Here is a 19,100-nt window from a genome sequence, read left to right as displayed (position 1 = left end):
CAAAGACCCACCTCCAGCCCCAGATAACTCACCAACTTCCGTCTCTATACATTTCTTTATTTTCAGTTCAGTTCAGTTGCTCAGTCGTGTCCAACTCTTTGCGACCCCATGAACTGCAGCACGCCAGGCCTCCCTGTCCATTACCAACTCCTGGAGTTTACTTAAACCCATGTCCATTGAGTCAGTGATGCCATCCAACCATCTCATCCTCTTGTCGTCCCCTTCTCCTCCTGTCCTCAATCTTTCCCAGCATCAGGATCTTTTCCAATGAGTCAACTCTTCTCATCAGGTAGCCAAAGTATTGGAGTTTCAGCTTCAACATCAGTCCTTCCAATGAACACCCAGGACTGATCTCCTCTAGGATGGACTAGCTGGATCTCCTTGCAGTCCAAGGGACTCTCAAGAGTCTTCTCCAACACCACAGTTCAAAAGCATCAATTCTTCGGCACTCAGCTTTTGTTATCTTCCAACTCTCACATCCATACATGACTACTGGAAAAACCATAGCCTTGACTAGACGGATCTTTGTTGACAAAGTAACGTCTCTGCTTTTTAATATGCTGTCTAGGTTGGTCACAACTTTCCTTCCAAGGAGTAAACATCTTTTATATAGTATATATATTATACATATAATTATTACATTATATATTTATATATATTTATAAATTATTATATATTATAAAATAATGTACTATTTTATATTTATAACATTATATTATATATTACTATATATTATATTATATTATAATTTATATTATTATATATTATCTTATATATAACATATTATATATTATAATATATAAATTATTATATATTATATGTAATTATACTATTATATATAAATATTATATAAAATTAATTTTTTTCATTTATTTTTATTAGTTGGAGGCTAATTACTTTACGCTATTGTAGTGGTTTGGTCATACTTTTTTAATTTTTATTAGTTGGAGGCTAATTTTTTATTTATTTTTATTAGTTGGAGGCTAATTACTTTACACTATGTAGTGGTTTTGTCATACATTTTTTTTTCATATATTTTTATTAGTTGGAGGCTAATACTTTACACTATTGTAGTGGTTTTGTCATACATTGACATGAATATATATTCTATATTAATATTAATAATTAATATTATTAATAAATCATTATTTATTTAAAATTTATTTCTAATTTATTATTAATTATTATTAATTATAATAATTAATAAAATTAATGATATCAAACATATATATTCTATATTAATGTAGAGATATCAATATATAATATATTGATATATTAAAATGTAACTATAATTATATGATATTATATTACATATAATTATATATATCACATATAATTATATGATATATTATACTATATGTTATATATTATATTATAAATTATATTTATATATTATATATTTATAAATTAGACTATATATTTATATTATATTTATAAATATATTTATAATATACTATATATTTATATATTTATATTTTTGTTTATATTTATACATATTATAAATATATATAATATATATAATAAATATATAGTATATTATAAATATATTTATAAATGTATAATATATAAATATCATAATATAAAATACATAAATTATATAATATATAATATGCATATTATATAAAATTATAATTATATAAATTATATATATTATATAAATTTAATTTATATATGAATTATATAAAATATATATTACATAATTTGCAAATTATATATAATATATATTACATATATTTATATAATTTATAAATTATATAAATATGTTATATATGAATACATTTATATATAAATTATATAAATTAAAATTTATAATATATATAATTTATATATTACATATTATAATGTGATATATGATATAGAATAAGCTGAACCACACAACGCGTGGTCTTTTGTGTGTGGCCTCTCACTGAGGGCAATGTGCTCAAGGCTTACCCATATCGTAGTCTGTCTCAGCCCTTCATTTTTTCTTATCGCTGAAGCAGCCTCCATGCTTAGGGATGTACCATGTTCTATGTCCCCCCTCATCATGATGGACACGGGGATGTCTGCACTTTCTTGGCTACTGTGGATCATGGTGCTGTGATTACTCATGTGCACGTTTGTGTGGGCATATGTTTTCATTTCTCCTGGGTGTGTAGTTCCAAGTGTAGTTGTGAGATGCGGTGGTAACTCTATGTTTAACCATTTGAGGAACCGCCGCCTGGTTTTGCACAGCAGCTTCACCCTTACGTTCCCACAAGCAGTGCATGAGGGTTCCGACTTCTCCACATCTTCACAGTGCTTGGTATTTTCTTTTTTGATTAAAGCCAGCTTGGTGGTGGTGGTTTAATTGCCAAGTCGTGTCTGACTCTTGCGACCCCATGGACTGCAGCCCGCCAGGCTCCTCTGTCCATGGGATTCTCCAGGCAAGAAACTAGATGGATAGCCATGCCATCCTCCAGCCTCACTTTTGCATGGAATCTGCCTGGCATTTTATTGCTCTTCAGCTAACTTTAGTTCCCCAAAGGCATGGTGATGATTTCACTCAGGACTTTTATCCCCATGTGTGGGTTACTGTTCCTCCTCTTCTGGTTAACTCATACTTGTTCTTAAAGTAACAGACTGGATATCACTTGCTCCCTCCTTCAGACGAGGTGATCACTAAGTGATGCGGAGATGGTTTGGCTAAGAGGTTAAGAGGGAGGGTTCTGGAACCTGACAAACCAGTTTTGAACCCTGGCTATGATCTGCAAGCTGTGAAATAGGGTGAGGCATCACTTCACTGGGCCTGCATGTCCACGGGCATAAAACAGGGGATAATAAGAGTCTCTATTACATAAGGCTATAATGAATAAATGCAGAGTGCTGAGAACAGCACCTGACATACTGTGAGGACTCAACCAAAACTTGCCTTTACTTTTATGTATCTTCAGAGCAGCCTATAGTGACTCCTATAACTTAGCATTTATCAGACAAATGTAATTCCCAATTTACTGACCTGACTACTTCTCTGCATTGTACGATCCTAAGAGTTGGGACAACGCCTTACTGTTCTGTCAGTTCAATTCAGTCGCTCAGTTATGTTTCACTCTTTGCCACCCCATGGACCACAGCATTCTAGGCTTCCCTGTCCATCACCAACTCCCAGAGATTGCTCAAACTCATGTCCATCGAATCAGTGATGCCATCCAACCATCTTACCCTCTGTTGTTCCCTTCCCCTCCTGTCTTCAATCTTTCCCAGCATCAGGGTCTTTTCCAATGAGTCAGCTCTTCACATCAGGTGGCCGAAGTATTGGAGCCTCAGCTTCAGCATCACTCCTTCCAGTGAATATTCAGGGTTGACTTCCTTTAGGCTTGACTGGTTTCATCTCCTTGCAGTCCAAGGGACTCTCAAGAGTCTTCTCTGACACCACAGTTCAAAAGCATCAATTCTTCGGCACTCAACTTTCTTTATAGCCCAACTCTCAAATCCATACATGACTACTGGGAAAACCATAGCCTTGACTAGATGGACCTTTGTCAGCAAAGTAATGTCTCTGCTTTTTAATAAGCTGTCTAGGTTGGTCATAGCTTTTCTTCCAAGGAGCAAGTCTTTTAATTTCATGGCTGCAGTCACCATCTGCAGTGATTTTGGAGCACCCCCAAAAAAAAATCTGTCACTGTTTCCATCTTTTCCTCATCTGTTTGCCATGAAGTGATGGGACCAGATGCCATAATCTTAGGTTTTGAATGTTGAGTTTTAAGCCAGCTTTTTCATTCTCCTTTCACTTTCATCAAGGGGCTCTTTAGTTCCTCTTCACTTTCTACCATAAGGGTAGTGTCATCTGCATATCTGAGGTTATTGATATTTCTCCCAGCCAATCTTGATTTCAGCTTGTGCTTCATCCAGCCTGGCATTTCATATGATGTACTCTGCATATAAGTTAAATAAGCAGGGTGACAATATACAGCCTTGATGTACTCCTTTCCCAATTTGGAACCAGTCTGTTGTTCCATGTCTGGTTGTTTCTTAACCTGCATACAGATTTCTCAAGAGGCAGGTCAGGAGGTCTGGTATTCCCATCTCTTGAAGAATTTTCCATAGTTTTTGTGATCCACACAGTCAAAAGCTTTGGCATAGTCAATAAAGCAGAAGTAGATGGTTTCCTGGAATTTGCTTGCCTTTTCTATGATCCAACAGATGTTGGCAATTTGATCTCTGGTTCCTCTGCCTTTTCTAAATCCAGCTTGAACATCTGAAGTTCTCGATTCACATACTGTTGAAGCCTCACTTGGAGAATTTTCAACAATACTTTGCTAGCGTGTGAAAAAAAGTACAATTGTGTGGTAGTTTGAACATTCTTTGGCATTGCCTTTCTTTGGGATTGGAATGAAAACTGACCTTCTCTAGTCCTGTGACCACCGCTGCGTTTTCCAAATTTGCTGTCATATTGAGTGCAACACTTTTAACAGCATCATCTTTTAGGATTTGAAATAGCTCAACTGGAATTCCATCACCTCCACTAGCTTTGTTTGTAGTGATGTTTCCTAAGACTTACCTCACCTCAGACTCCAGGGTGTCTGGCTCTAGGTGAGTGATCACACCATTGTGGTTATCTGGGTCATGAAGATCTTTTTTGTATAGTTTTTCTGTGTATTCTTGCCATCTCTTCTTAATATCTTCTGCTTCTGTTAGGTCCACACCATTTCTGTCTTTTATGGAGCCCATCTTTGCATGAAATGTTCCCTTGGTATCTCTCATTTTCTTGAAGAGATCTCTAGTCTTTCCCATTCTATTGTTTTTCTCTATTTCTTTGCATTGATCACCTCGGAAGGCTTTCAAATAGCAATCTCTCCTTGCTATTCTTTGGAACTCTGCATTCAGATGGGTATATCTTTCCTCTTCTCCTTTGCCTTTCACTTCTCTTCTCAGCTACTTATAAGGCCTCTTCACACAACCATTTTGCCTTTTTGCATTTCTTTTTCTTGGGAATGGTCTTCATCACCACCTCCTGTACAATGTCACGAACCTCCGACCATAGTTCTTCAGGCACTCTATCAAATCTAGTTCCTTGAATCTATTTGTCACTTCTACTGTATAATCAAAGGGATTTGATTTAGATCATTCCTGAATGGTCTAGTGGTTTGCCCCACTTTCTTCAAGTCTGAATTTTGCATTAAGCAGTTCATGATCTGAGCCACAGGCAGCCGTATTATTGTCCTGTAGTAAGCATTTATTAAATATTTAAGTACTAAATCAATGGTCCTTCCTCATCTTGTATTATGATATGGGGAAGAACTCTGTCCTCCCTACTTGCTAACCTCATGGAGGGCAGGGTCCCATCTCCCCCACAAAGCCACCTCGATAAGCAACACTGAATTCCTACCAATTGAGTTTCATTCTCCTGAGAGTCTTTAGCCTTTTCCTGCTTGTTCACATACTATAGCGCCTGAGGTACTTCCACACAACCCATGGGAACCTGGAATCTCAGGAACTTTCTTTTACCTGTAGCCTGTTGTCACAGTAGCTCAGTCATATAAGAAGGGGTTAAGGATAATGAAACTCAAGTCAAGAGTTAGAAGTTTTATTTCGGTGGGGTGTCCTGTAATTTTCATAAAGAATATGAGCCTAGAGATTTTCTTCATTGTGTAAAAGCTACTGAAATCCTAGACACTGTTACAATGAACCTACTTCCTACCCGCTGGGTGGGCAGGATAACAGGCTGGAGGATTAATAAAAGGAGGATTAAGCAGGATGTAAAAGCTTCAGTCTTTATAAACTGGGAGATTGGGATTGACATATGCATACTACTATATATGTAAGAGATAATGAAGACCTACTATATAGCACAGGGAACTCTACTCAAGACTGCAATGGCCTATATGGGCAAAGAATGAAAAAAAGGAGTACATATGTGTATATGTACAACTGATTCACTTTGCCGTACACCTGAAACTAACACAACACTGAGGATTGCGTTTACACCATTATACTTCAGTAAAAATTAAAAAAAAAAAAAAAAGCTGCAGGCTTTAGCTTAGGCTGTCAACAAATACACATTACCCTGGAAGTCACAACCTGTCTGTGATCTCCTCATCCTACCTGGAGAGTGAAGGAGGGTAAACGGTGTCTGGGCTTCCCAGAGAGTCTGACATTTCCTGAATCATCTCAGCAGAAGGAGCTCATTCTGGGAAGGAATGTTTTTATCATTCCACTTGATGTCACAAGAAACAGAAATAGCGGAGGAGAAACCACACCAGCGGACTTTAGGCCCATGACTAGTCACGGCTGATAATGACCGCAGGAGGGCTCATCTGGATGAATGTGGGATTATCCAACTCTTATAGGCAAGGATCAGAGTGGGGTGTGATTCTGGACAACGGGTGGACTGTTGAGTCACACAGACCAGAATTCAAACCCCAGGCTTGCCGTGTACTAGTTGTCAGGGGGGGGGACCTGCTATGGAGCCTCTTTAATCCTGAGTTTCCTCGGTTATCAGAAAAAAAAAACAACCCAGGGATCATATTGATGCTGCAGAAGCAGGAGGATTAAAAGGAGTGGTTTATGGATGACCTCTGGCGTTCACTGGCCTTCTGTAACTGCTGGGTCACTTCCCCGGCTCCGTTCTATCCTCCACTAGTTAAAGGACCTGAGATGCTCGCCAGTGTCTGTGACACTCGACGTGTTGGCTCCTCAGCACAGGTTGGCGGTGGGCATTTCTGTGGGTTAGAGGAGCTTGGGGGCTTTTTGGTCAGGACCAGACAGAGTGCCTGGGTGGACGAGCATCTTGCCTTAGTCGGAATACAGCACGTCTGATCAAATTCACACTCCTGCTTCTCACTGTTCGCTGGGGGTGTCTGGTAGTTGAGGGGACTGGAGGGCAAGGCTCGGGGCCGGGGCAGACACAGGGCCACGCAGACCCCCAAACGAGTAGGAACCCATGCTTCAGCGGGAGCCGAAATTCAGGACGGTGGTCATGGAGACGTCTTAGAACGACAGGACTACCTCTGACTTCCAGCAAGTTCTGCTCACGTGACAGATTACAAAAGGCCTGTCTCAGCGCCCGGCTCTTCTGCCGCTCACCTGGGGATCACGTGGACACCTGCGCCTGGGCAATATACCGCCCTCCAGCACTGCGCTGTCTTGTATTTTGTCTTCTTGCCATTTTTCTTTGGTCCCATCTCCTGAAGACTGCTTGTCCTGGAGCCACGTAAGGGAACTTGGCCAACACCTCCCTCGGGTAGGCCCAACGTCTCCCGGCTGGTCTGGGGCAGAGCTGACCTGCGATCTGCTCATCAGCCTTTAGTCACCAACACCAAAGCTTTCTCCCAGGTCGCCCAGCTGATGCAGAGAGGTGTTATGACTGGAAGCCATGACTCAACCATAGCGAATCAGGCTTTGCCTTAGACAGTTGTGAATTCTCAAACACCGGTCTAAGGAATTCTGGCCAGGAACCAGGGAGATTTCTTTACTGAGGCTTTCTTCAGTCGCCTGGTCATTTTCACAGGGCAGTGAGTCAAAGATTCTCCAAGTATCAGTCAAATGGAAGCAACATCAACAGTAACAGTTAGCGCTGACCGTGTGTGTTCCATGTCCCGAGCTGTGGATGAACACAGTGGTTACAGACGCTGAGACTTGGTTCAGACCACTCAAACCATGTGTGTGGGGGGCGGCGCGCATCTTGGCTCTACCACTAAACTAGCTATGTGACTTTGGGCAAATCACTTAACCTCTCTGAGCCTCAATTTCCTCATTTGTACGACAATTACAGTACCTACCTTATACGGCTGCTGTGAGGGTGAGATGAGTTAATACGTGACACATTCCTTAGCACAGTAAGCGCTATCAAATTCTCACTACTTGACACACAAAGCCTGGAACCGTATTCAATAGTGAAAGTTAATAAGAGACTAGATCGACCCAGTGAAGACAGGTCCACTAAGGATGCGGGTCCCAGAGAAATGAAGATCTGGGTCACCCCAGCAGGTAAGGAGCTCTGACCAGCTGAAGCGCCGGCTCAGGACAGCAGAAACGCAGAATGAGTGATGGAAGGGAGATGCCGGATGTGTCTACTGGTTCAGAAAAATGAGGTGGGTCTCCTTCCTTCCTTGCTTGATAACGTGTATGTACACACACTTGCAGACACACAGACTCACACACCCAGTCACTCAATCACTGACAGGCACGTATGTATTTTTCACCCCTTTCACTGTCCTCTACGATTTTCTGTAAGAAGTGGTAAGAAACTTCACAGGTTAGTTTCTAGGTTACATGGTAGCCAGGTGAAACTGTGATTACAAGAGGAATTATCATCACCCGGAGATGGTGTGCTGGCAGTCCATGGGGTCACACAGAGTCGGACACAACTTACCAAATGAACAACAAAACAAGAGATGGATGTAAAGCTCTTTTCTGCCAGAAAGCAAGGGCATTTTCTTCTATACCAAGGACAGTGCCTGGTGCTGCAGGGAGCTGGAGGTGCTGATGCTGGAAGGTCGTGTATGGGTTAAAGGGTACACTTGGATGCCCGGTCACCAGAGCAGACCTGGCAGATATTATCTTGTGGGCCTCAGCCACAAGATGAACGCGGCTTTACACTCCACTCTGGACTGTAACTACCTTTCGCAGGCCTTTTAACCTGGTGACTTTCTATCAGGTTTTGCCAGCTGGGGATAGTGGCGGGAGGTCAGAGGGTGAGGAAGGTTCTGGCTTTGCCTCCAAAAGCAGTGGCCGTGATGTCTGTGGCATCTGGGCAGTGGTGGCACCGTTTCAGCAGCTCCCCCAGTGGCAGGGGCATCGGGCCAATTATCTAATGCTGCAACCCCCTCCCAACCTAGTGGCCTTTAACAACGATCATCGTTTTGTGATTCCCCCTCAGAGTTCTGGGGGTCGACTGGGGTCCCACGCCTGGTTGTGGTCACTCACTCACTCGTCTGGCGGCTGGTGCTGTCTGCTGGGGCGGCTACACGTCCTCTCCATGGGGTTGGCCTGTGCTTCCTCACAACCTGGCAGCTGGCCCCTAGGAGCCAGTGTCCTGAGAGCTGGGGGACGGTGTGGCACGATTCAGGACCTCATCGCGTAAGTGAGGCTGTCTTGTTCGCTGCATCCTGTTCAAAATGCAGATAGGCCACTGAAGCTGGTCCATATTCAAGGAGGAGGAGTTAAGAGTCCGCCTTGATTGGGAAGACGCCCACAGAATTTGCAAACATATTCTGGAACCACCACAGGCAGCATCTCTGGTCACACAAAACAGGTCAGCTTGGAGATTCTATTCCAGGGATGTCAGCCACTTCCTGATTCCGGGAGTCATCCCTTCTGCCTTCTTTCTTTTATAACTAATTCCCTCGGTTAAATCCCCTCTACTTGATATACCAAAGACTGTTTCTCTTTCCCTGATGCTTTCTGGGGGCTATTCCCTAGCTATCCAAACTCACCATCTGAATAGCAAAGAGACTTACAGAAAGCATGAACTACTGTCATCTACCAAGAGCCATGCTAGGCGCTGTGCATGCGTCCTCGTTAAAATTTAATGCCGGCCCTGCCAGAGAGGTATGAGTGAGTGACTGCCCTCACAGCACACACACTGAAGCTCAGAAAGGCTAAATAGCTTGCCCAAAAACACAGCTGGGAGGAAGTCTGACTCTCAAGTACATTTATTTTTTGGGTCTTCTAGTGTATGAAAAGAGCTACTTCCTGCCAAAGAATTCCTTTTCCTCAGAGGAAGTCTCACGCTTTCATCCTAAGATACCTGTTTGATGAATCCCAACTTAGATACTTCAAAATGCATGGAGGAAAAGGAAGATAAGACTCCGTCTTGAGGAAGTGGGACACAAAGACTCAAGTATTCATCAATTACGAAAGCTATGGGGTGTGTGGGAAAAGGCACCAGACCAGTTTGCAGGCCTGGGTTGGTCTCAGTCACGATGCTCCTGTGTGTTCTGACCCTCAGCCGTCACTGCCTCTCCTAGGGAGTCAGATATCCTCACTGGAACAGAACTCTGACATTAACTACTGAGTATCTACCGTGCAAACTAGTTCAGGACATTTTGTTGCTGCTGTTTAGTCGCTAAATCATATCCAACTCTTTTGCGACCCCATGGACGGTAGCCCACCAGGCTCCTCTGTCCATGGGACTTCCCAGGCAAGAATACTGGGCTGGGTAGCCATTTCTTTCTCCAGGGGGCTTCCCCGACCCAGGGGTTGAACCTGTTTCTCTGCATTGGCAGAAGGATTCTTTTAACGCTGAGCCACCGGGAAAGCGTGGTCTAATGAAAAGCTCTATAAGATACAGGGGGCACAAATTACAGTCAAAATAAAGCCGGCTTACAGGCTCTGAACAGGCTTGTTATGGATGGAATGCTTGTGTCCCCATAACAGTCTCTCAGTCCTCCATGTGATGATGGTTCAGAGGTGGGGCCTTTGGGAGGTAATATCACGAGGGTGGAGCTCTCACGAATGGGATTAGCATCTTTATAAGAAGAGAGCTTTGCTGCCAGCTCCTGCGTGAGAAGAGACGCTGGGCAAACAGCCCTCTGTCACCAGGAAGCTCGCGCTACAAACCCGCCATACCAGCACCCTGGTCTCAGACTTCCCGGCTCCAGAACTGTGAACAGTCAACTTCTGCTGTTTATAATAAGTCAACTGTGGTATCTGACCAAGGCCGGTGAGAAATATTTTATCCGATAAACAACAGGAAATCATGTTAGCTTCTTGAGGAACCTGACCCAAAGAAACAAAGGTGTGCAGAAGAAAATCGTAACAAAGGCAGAGTGACGATGGCTGAATGCTACCAGGCAGTGTCCTAGTATGCAGGACAGGCAGCCTGCCGGATCTTCACTACGGTGACCGTATTCCCTCTTCAGACATGGCCAAACTGTTCAGAGACGCTAAGTCACTTCCCAAAGCCACAGAGCTGGTCAGCAATGGCATGGAGATTCCACCCAGCTTACTCATGTCCCAAGCCTGAGAGCTCTTTGGGGTTGGAAGGAGCAAAACCCAAAGGTAAAAAAAAAAAAAAGCAGAAAGCTATTGTTCTGATTCTCAAAGGAACCTAAGTGTCTGCGATGGGGCACTGGATGATGGAAACAGCATGAGGTGGGGACAGTGTGAGAAGAGAAAGACAAAACCAGAGTCTGGACTGAAGCGACGACGTGCCGGGTGAGGGGACAGACCCTGCCTCCCAGCACCCTCTCCTTTCCCAGTTTCCAGCGGGCTGCCCGGTCCTGCTCCTCCCGCGTAAGCGCGAGGGGAGGTGACTCTTCAGGGCTTCCGCCTGGCTCCCCCTCGGTACAAGCAGAGGGACCAGGTTACCGTTTAGGGCCCAGGAGCCCAGACAGAGGCTCGCTGGAGTTTCCCTGCTTTTGTAAGAGGGCTTCTGAAGGGAACCCCCGCCCCTCACCATCTCCCCAAACCGGGATAGGGGCACACACAGCCTTTGAGGTTGTTGTCAGGGGTCTGAGTTAAGAGGCTCAGGAGTTGGTCTTTGTGGGATGTCAGCACGGCAAAGGGCAGGGAGAGGCTGGAAGCTGGTCTGTCAACCTGCTGATTCAAACCGACACTGATGCCCACCAGCCTCTGACCTCCCAGTTCGCTGACCTAACGAGTCCTGTTGTTTCCTCCTCCCCAAACACGGCCGTTACACGGGGAAAGCTCTGAACCAGTCTGTTGCAGGCTCCTCGCTCGAGTCACCTCCACGCACCCTCGTGGAGAACCAGGAGAAATGTAAGACACCCGGCTCCAGGAAGAAGCTGATGGGGACTCTCACCGGAGAAAACCGAGTGGGCGAGATGGAGCTGAGGCAGACAGAGCCAAACCCCCCACCCTGATGAGGGGTCGCCGGCCCGCAGCGCACGCACCACCTCTCAGGCCTCCGAGCCTCGGGGAGCGAACAGACCGCGGCTGAAGCTCTCAAGACAGCAGGGCCCAGAGGCTCTTCTCATGCTGGGTCCTCAAACGTACTGGGTCCCCCTGGATAAACATGCGGCACATACATCTCCAAAATCTGGGAAATTGCATCCTACAAACCGAGGTATCTTCAAATTCAAGCAACGGGTCAAAGTAAAAGAAACTGTTCTGTCAAAAAGGACCATTTTATTCAGCTAAACATAAAATAGATAAAAGCCAGCAAAGTCAGGACGTTTTTCTCAGCCATCCTTTCCACATTTTATGCAGTTTGAGTGAGCTATAAACCACTGATTTCTTCAGACCTAAAAGAGAAAAGAAGAGAGGGTGAGAACACCGAGGCTCACTGAGCGGACGCTCACTGGAGCTGCCAGGACGCTGGGACCGGAGAGGTGTCTTCTGAGTGGAGACCAGTGGCGCTGACTGAGGGGTCTAGGAGACCCCAGCGACTGCCCTGATTTCGACATCTGCTGAAGCGGAGATGCAGAGGCAAAGGCCCCCGAGCCCGGGGCTGAGGGAGTGCTTTCAGTTGAGCGTGTGTTGCAGCCTGAGTTTAGCATCATGTTCCCATCACACTCTGCCTGGAGATGCTGGGTCCCCAGGCCTGACTCCCCAGCGGTTAAGACGCTGCTCCTCCTGGTCTCACGGTGCCTGTGCTGACGCCCAGCCCAGCACTCGTCACGCTGCGCAGTGCTCACCTGTCCTTCTGCCCAGCCCTGGAGCTCCCGGAGGACAGGGACCTGTCCTAGTCACCGGTGTCCCCATCGCCTAGTGCGGCCCCAGCACAGGGCAAGTGCTCAGCAAGGTCTTGCCGTGATGGTGCAGATGCGCCTGGATCAGCCGTCTGCCCCCAGCTACGGAGTCACAAGCGCCTGAGGAAACCGGAGGAAGGCGCTCGGAGTCACAAGCTCCTGAGGAAACCGGAGGAAGGCGCTCTGGGGTTTGCAGCCGACCATGCGGGGCGCTCTTGCCCATCAGCCCTCACAGGATCCTATCTGCAGACAGTGAGATCATGCAGTCTGTGTTTCAGGGCATGGCCCAGAGATCCCAACGGTCTTTCTCACCCTGAGATGCAGACCGTGTGTGTGCGACCGGTGTGACACGCCACGTGGGCACTGCTGACGAGGTCACAGGACTGGATCCCCAGACTCTGCGCCCTGGGGTGTGAGCGCTCTAGAAACACCCGGCCATGTTAGCTGGAGGCGGTTGAGTGCTCTCAGGATCTTTTACGAGGCGACTGCAGGCAGGGGCAGGTAAAAAGGCAGGGTACCGGTAAAATCATTACTGAACGCTTCTAGAAACCCTGGACTCACTGTGCACTGAGCAATGACTGCAGAACACCAGCCTCTTCAAGGAACTCGCAGCCCCTCTCCCGGCCTCCACCCCTTCTCCCCGCAGCAGACGCTCTGGTAAACCTCACCCACTCGAGCGCCAGGACAGGAAACACATTATGTAAGGTCGTTTCAGAATTCCAGCCAGAGCGGATCAAGACAGCCCCGCAGCTGCACAAAGGCTCGAGGCAGCACCCGAGGCAGGCCGGACAAGGAGACGTCGACACGAGGGTCCCGGCTCAGCTTCGCCAGCCTTCCGCGCAGACTCCCGGGAGCCTCACATCTAACTAAGGTGAACGCACCACCGCCCACGAGCGGCACCAGGCAGCCGCTGTCTGCTGCTAGTGGAGAGAAACCTCCCTTAATTACAGAGTCCCCCCCTTCGACGGTTCTGCCAGAGACGTTCTCAGGGAATGGCTGGAAAGAACCCTGCAATGGGAGTGGAGAGAACGGGGTGCTAGTCCCAGCTGAGCATGGTGACTCCCCCTCTCCAGGGGTCGACTTCCTGGTGGTCTGCCAAGTGACAGGGCTGGACTCCGTGGGGGTTCTCCAGCAAGGCGCCCACGGACAGGCTTCGAGGCCAGTCTGAGAACTCTCTGAAGTCACAGGGAGGTGTCTCTGTATGCCTGTCTGTGCAGACAGCCTGGAGTTTTAGTCAGATTCTCCCAGGGAGCCAGGCTGTGCAGATGGGTAAGATCCAAGAGATCAGAGTGAGGGATCTTTTTCACCTTAATATTCCAGTTGCCACCAAGGTGAGGGACTAAACTTCATGAACCTGGAGGGGCAACATTTCCTAAACAAGATGTGAAAGGCTGCCAACCTTAAAGGACAAAACTGAAAAACTGGACCGAGTAAGATTAAGGGCTGCTCATCAAAGGACACCAGTGAGACAGTGAGATGACAGGCCCCAGAGTGGGCCAGTCTAGCATTCCACGTGTCCAGGGAAGGACCTGTACCCAGACTATGCAGAGAATTCAGTGCAGAGAAGGAAAGGCAGACAACTCGACAGAAAAATGCACAAAAGCAGAACAGATACTTCACAAAAGAGGACACCCATGTAAGCATGCGAACACACACCCAGACTTACTGGTCATCAGGAAAGTGTAAGTGAAAACTCCAACGCGACCCACCCACTCACCTCCCAGAGGGCTGAGCATGAACAGGGCACACCACCAAGCCTGGCCCCCGGGGCTCTGAGGCAGGACTCCGCAGCGGGCCCCCGGGGCTCTGAGGCAGGGCTCCGCAGCGGGCCCCCGGGGCTCTGAGGCAGGGCTCCGCAGCGGGCCCCAGGGGCTCTGAGGCAGGGCTCAGCAGCGGGCCCCCGGGGCTCTGAGGCAGGGCTCCGCAGCGGGCCCCCGGGGCTCTGAGGCAGGGCTCCGCAGCGGGCCCCAGGGGCTCTGAGGCAGGACTCTGCAGCGGGAGGGGCCCGGGACACTGGTTAGTCAGTGTCTACCACCGACATGCTCACACTTTATGACCCAGTAATTCCACCTCTGGTGGCCCACACGGTGAGGAATCTGCCTGCAATGCAGGAGACCTGGGTTCGATCCCTAGGTCGGGAAGACCCTCTGGAGAAGGAAGCAGCAACCCACTGCAGTGTTCTGGCCTGGAGAATCCCGTTGCCAGAGGAGCCTGACAGGCTACAGTCCATGGGGCCACAAGAGGCAGACACGACTGAGCGACTGACACTTTCATTTTTTCAATTCCACCCCTAAGAAGAAAGCTAACAGAAAAGCACACCTTTGCTCACCCAAAGACAGGTGCCAAAACATGCCGAGCAGGACTCCTTGAAAACAGCCCCAAACTGGAAACACCCCGACTCTGCTCCCTCCCCAGGGGATAGAGATGCAGGTCTCCTCAGTCACCTCCTCTAAATCAGGCAGCTCCTTATTCACCTAAAGCTGGTCATAATAAACTTGGATTAGGATCCGAAGTCAGGATTTAGTTTTGAAAGCCAACGGAAATCTACCCCAACATATGGCTCCTAAGGTTTTCCTTCTATTGACTTCCAGCCTGCTTCATGTGACCTACAGCAAAATCACCACAGGTGTAAGACCATGAATTTCCTACACAACCTTAAACTGACGAGTCCAGTGACCAACAAAATTCTCCAGGAAACAATGTGAGGCAGAGATGAGACCAGGTTGTGAGAGGGGTCACCTTCCTATAATTCTGTATTTCAGATCTACAGGAGAGAAAATCAACAGGCCCTCAACATTCTTGCAATTAATTTCCAAACACAGTCACCTACTTCTACCAAAAAAATAAAATCTCTTCTGAGGTGGTTTTATTTTTAAAACGTTCAGGTTTAAATGATAAATACATCACCAGAACAACCTTCATTCTTATTCTTTTTATTGAAATAATAAGTTCTTCTTACTGAGATATGGAGGCACCAAAATATGGGGATAAAATGTTTAGTTATAAGACATGAGAAGGAGAGTAGAGTCAGTGATCCTTCCATCACGTTCAGGAAAGGGCTGGTGAGGACAAACGCGAGGCATGTTGGATTCCTTTTATGAACAAGACTAAACCTGTTTTGTGAAATCTGAATCTTTTGAAGCTACAGAGGTTAAGTAGGTATTTGACCCGCAAATGAGTTCTAATAGATCAGAAAATCAGACGGGGGGGAAAAATAAAGCAAGAGATTTTGAAAATTAAACTTGCCATGCTCTCCTGTGTTCCCTGACCTCCAGGAAGGGCGCCTCCATCTCCCACTTCGCCAGTCGTAAGCCCAGGAGCTGGGCCCCCTCCCGATGCCGTCTAGGCCCTGCCTGCCCCTCTGCCTCTCCCCGCAGCCCCGGGTCAGGGCCTGCCTCCTCGCCGGGCTGGCTGCGGCTGGGCTGACCGCTTTCCCAAGCCACAGCGGCACATCCCTCGGAGCTGCTCTCCAGTCTCCTGCTGCAGCAGTCTTCCGACGATCCTTCAGCGGCCTCCCTCCGCCTTCACTGAAACTCTCGATTCCCTTTCAGACTTTTAAGGGATTTCCGCTGTCTGGCTCCAGCTTGTTTCTCAGTCAAAACTACTAACCCCAGACCCATTTCTCTCCAAGCCCCCAGCTCCAGCCCAAACAGTTCCACCTCCCTCTACGCAGGTTAGAAACATGAGCGGCTGCGGCTCCTGTTAGCAGGTTGAGCTGCGATACCATCTGTTGCTGCAGTGAAGGGAGGAGCCGGCCAGGAGCGGGGGACTCAACAGTGTCCACTGCCCCGAGCTACTGCCCTGAGACCTTTAAGAGAATCGGGCCACTCCACTAACAGCACAGTCCAAGAAGTCAGCGTTACTTCCCCAGTAACCAACTCCCAGGCTAAAGGGGAAGAAAGTGTGTGGTTTTGTAAGTAGTTCTGTGCTCACCCTGGAGCATGGAGGTATCTGATGGTAGGGGAATTTCAGAGCACTAACACAGACGGAGGGCCAGACGACACGGGACACCTGCCACGTCACCCATCACAGCCCACTGGAAAGGGTGCCCTCCCTGCTGCCATGGACTCCTGGCTTTTTTCCACCTTGTCTAGGAAGAAAGTGATACTCAGATCCAGACTCACTCAAGTTTATACAGCACCTACTAACGCTTTATAAAGGACATACTGGGTGCTCCCAGAAAACCATAAGCTGCATATTAGCATCTCCTCCATTTCAAGGAAGAAGGGCTGGTTGATATCCCAAGGTTACAGAGCAAAGGCATGAACCACAACTTCAAGCCAATGTCTTCTGAGCAACCGTAGCTTAGCTCTCCTTGACTTTAACAGTACCGGAATATAGAAGTTCTTCATGAGCTAGGGAGACCCTTCCTTCTTACTTGCAGAGGGGAGGAGTGGTAATGGCTACAAAGGAAGGTGACAGGTCCACTGGCTGAAGACTGCACAGAGGCAGGACTCCAGAGGGTTCCAGAAGAGGGACCCAGAAAAGCCAGGAGGAATGACAGCCGTGATGATGACAGCAAGAAGACTTCTAAGAGCAGCGCTGGGGCTGGGGGTTCTGCAGCTTGCTGTGAAGTCAGAGGACAGGGAAAGAGCAAATCAGCCATTTGGGGCCTAAGGCTGCTAGTTTGCTCCAACTGGGGACCTGGGAAGGGACAAATGCTAGCTGAACGTGACAGTGCGATGGGGCTCGTTCTAAACAGAGCTCAGGGAACTTCTTGGTAATGAGACCAAAGGGGAAAGCCCAGCAGCCATGATAGACACTTTTATGTCCTAAGAGTTTTCACAACCCAGTGAGACAAGAATAATTGTCCCTATGAAATGAAAACTCAGAAAAATGAGCAACTTACCCAAGACACAGCAGTTAAGCTGGGATTTGAACCCGAGTCTCTGGGGCTCACAAAGCCCTGCCCTTGGCCTGGGCCGCCTTCAGCACGGCCCTCCACCATCATAAACCAGATGAGCAGGGCCCAGGGGACGCAAACCCGGAGAGTGTGAAGGAGCGCACACCACGTCTCACAGTGCCGGCGGCCTCAGTGCAGGCTGCAGACGTGCTGTCACTCTGCTTCCACAACCCAAGCAGGCGCCTTCAGAGGGAGAGGCGGGCAAGCAGCGAGCCCAGGGAGCTGTCGGGGAGCAGCACTGAGCACGCAGCCAGTGGCCATCTGGGCTCGGGAGCCGTGAGGGGATATCTACTGCCCTCTGCTGGCGACCAGGAAGAACAGGCAGAAAGAGGACCCAAGAGTCATTTCAGGCTCAAGGGTCTAGAGATGATGAGGATGGATTTTTAAAAACCTTTTATTAGAGATAAATTCAAGATAGCATAATAAGCTCGCAAGTATCTTCACCCAACTTCAACAACGTATCAACTCATAGCCAATCTCGAGTTACCAGCCCACCCATGCTCACTTCCTTCCAACGTGTTTTCTTTCCTTTTTTCACCTTTTCATTTTATAGTTGAGCACAGCCGATTAATTAACAAGGCTGTGAGAGTTTCAGGTGGACAGCAATGGGACTCAGCCCAAACATGTTTTCTTCTGAAGCGAATCTCAGACATTGTCATTTTATCTGCAAATATTTTAGTATGCATTTCTTTTCTTAAGAAAGATTTATTTATTTGGCTGCACAGGAGCCTCAGTTGTGGCATGCAGAATCTTTAGTTGCAGCATGTGGGATCTAGTTCCCTAAGAAGCGAACCTGGGCCTCTGGCATTGGGAGCACAGAGTCTCAGCCACTTGACCACCAGGGAAGTCCCTTAGTATGTATTTCTAAAGAAAATGATTGTTTAACCCCATAACACCACCATTATCATGACTAAAAAAAAAAAAAAAAAGAGTAAATCCAGTAGTTCCTTATAGCACAGGAAGCCAAAAATAAAAAGCCAAAGCACCCAGTGTCACCCAAGGAGGACCACAGTGAGGGAGCTGCAACCACGCAAAACACAGAGTGAGAGCCGGAGCCACCCACACAAAGGGAAGCACCTCAACTCCAGCCCGGCCAGGATGAATCAGCAAGAAAACAGATCAAATAAATATTCTGATTGGAAACGCAAAGCCACGCACCCCTGCGTGGCAGGAAGGTCTTCAGCTGAGTGGATCTGGCACCTGAGATACTAAACCTCTGCTGACGGGCTGAACCTTCCCGAAGATTCAGGAGGATGGAGCTTGGCTGTGTCCCCAGGCTGCTGGGGTGAGGCGTGAGGCGGCGCGAGCGTGCCCGCCTGGCAACCCCCACCCAGGGGTGAGACTCAGGCTGGACGGTCACGCCCCCTGCAGGCTCCCTGTGCACTTCTCCCCTGCACTGTGGGCCCCGACGCGTGTCTGTCTCCTCTTGGAGGGCGAAGCCCCTGAAGGCAGGACACTGTCTGTTCACCTTGTAGCATCCTGCGTGGTGAGCCCCTGAGGGACGCTAGGTGGATGGCTGCATAAAGAGTGAGAAAAGTCTGGCATCTGACAACACAAAGTGTCAGAAAGAATGGGGAAGAAGA

General features: G+C 47.5%; 1 protein-coding gene across 4 annotated transcripts in view; it reads right to left on the bottom strand.

The window, feature by feature from the left end:
• Positions 1–12,031: 12,031 nt before the first annotated feature.
• Positions 12,032–19,100, bottom strand: part of LOC122424765 (phosphatidate cytidylyltransferase, mitochondrial) — a 53,130-nt gene continuing 46,061 nt past the window's right edge. For 3 of the 4 annotated variants that reach the window (XM_043442936.1, XM_043442937.1, XM_043442934.1), the window contains 2 exons: positions 12,561–12,734; positions 12,032–12,167 (listed from right to left, as the gene is read on the bottom strand). In XM_043442936.1, coding sequence (XP_043298871.1) covers positions 12,631–12,734 — 104 coding nt within the window. In that variant the 3' untranslated portion in view covers positions 12,032–12,167; positions 12,561–12,630. The remainder of the gene's footprint in view (positions 12,168–12,560; positions 12,735–19,100) is intronic. The other variant, XM_043442935.1, reaches the window with a different exon arrangement.

The sequence above is a fragment of the Cervus canadensis genome, chromosome 22 (assembly GCF_019320065.1).
Source record: "Cervus canadensis isolate Bull #8, Minnesota chromosome 22, ASM1932006v1, whole genome shotgun sequence".
Taxonomy (NCBI): domain Eukaryota; kingdom Metazoa; phylum Chordata; class Mammalia; order Artiodactyla; family Cervidae; genus Cervus; species Cervus canadensis.
The sequence above is the reverse complement of the archived record's forward strand: the minus strand, read 5'-3'. Positions and strand labels throughout refer to the sequence as shown.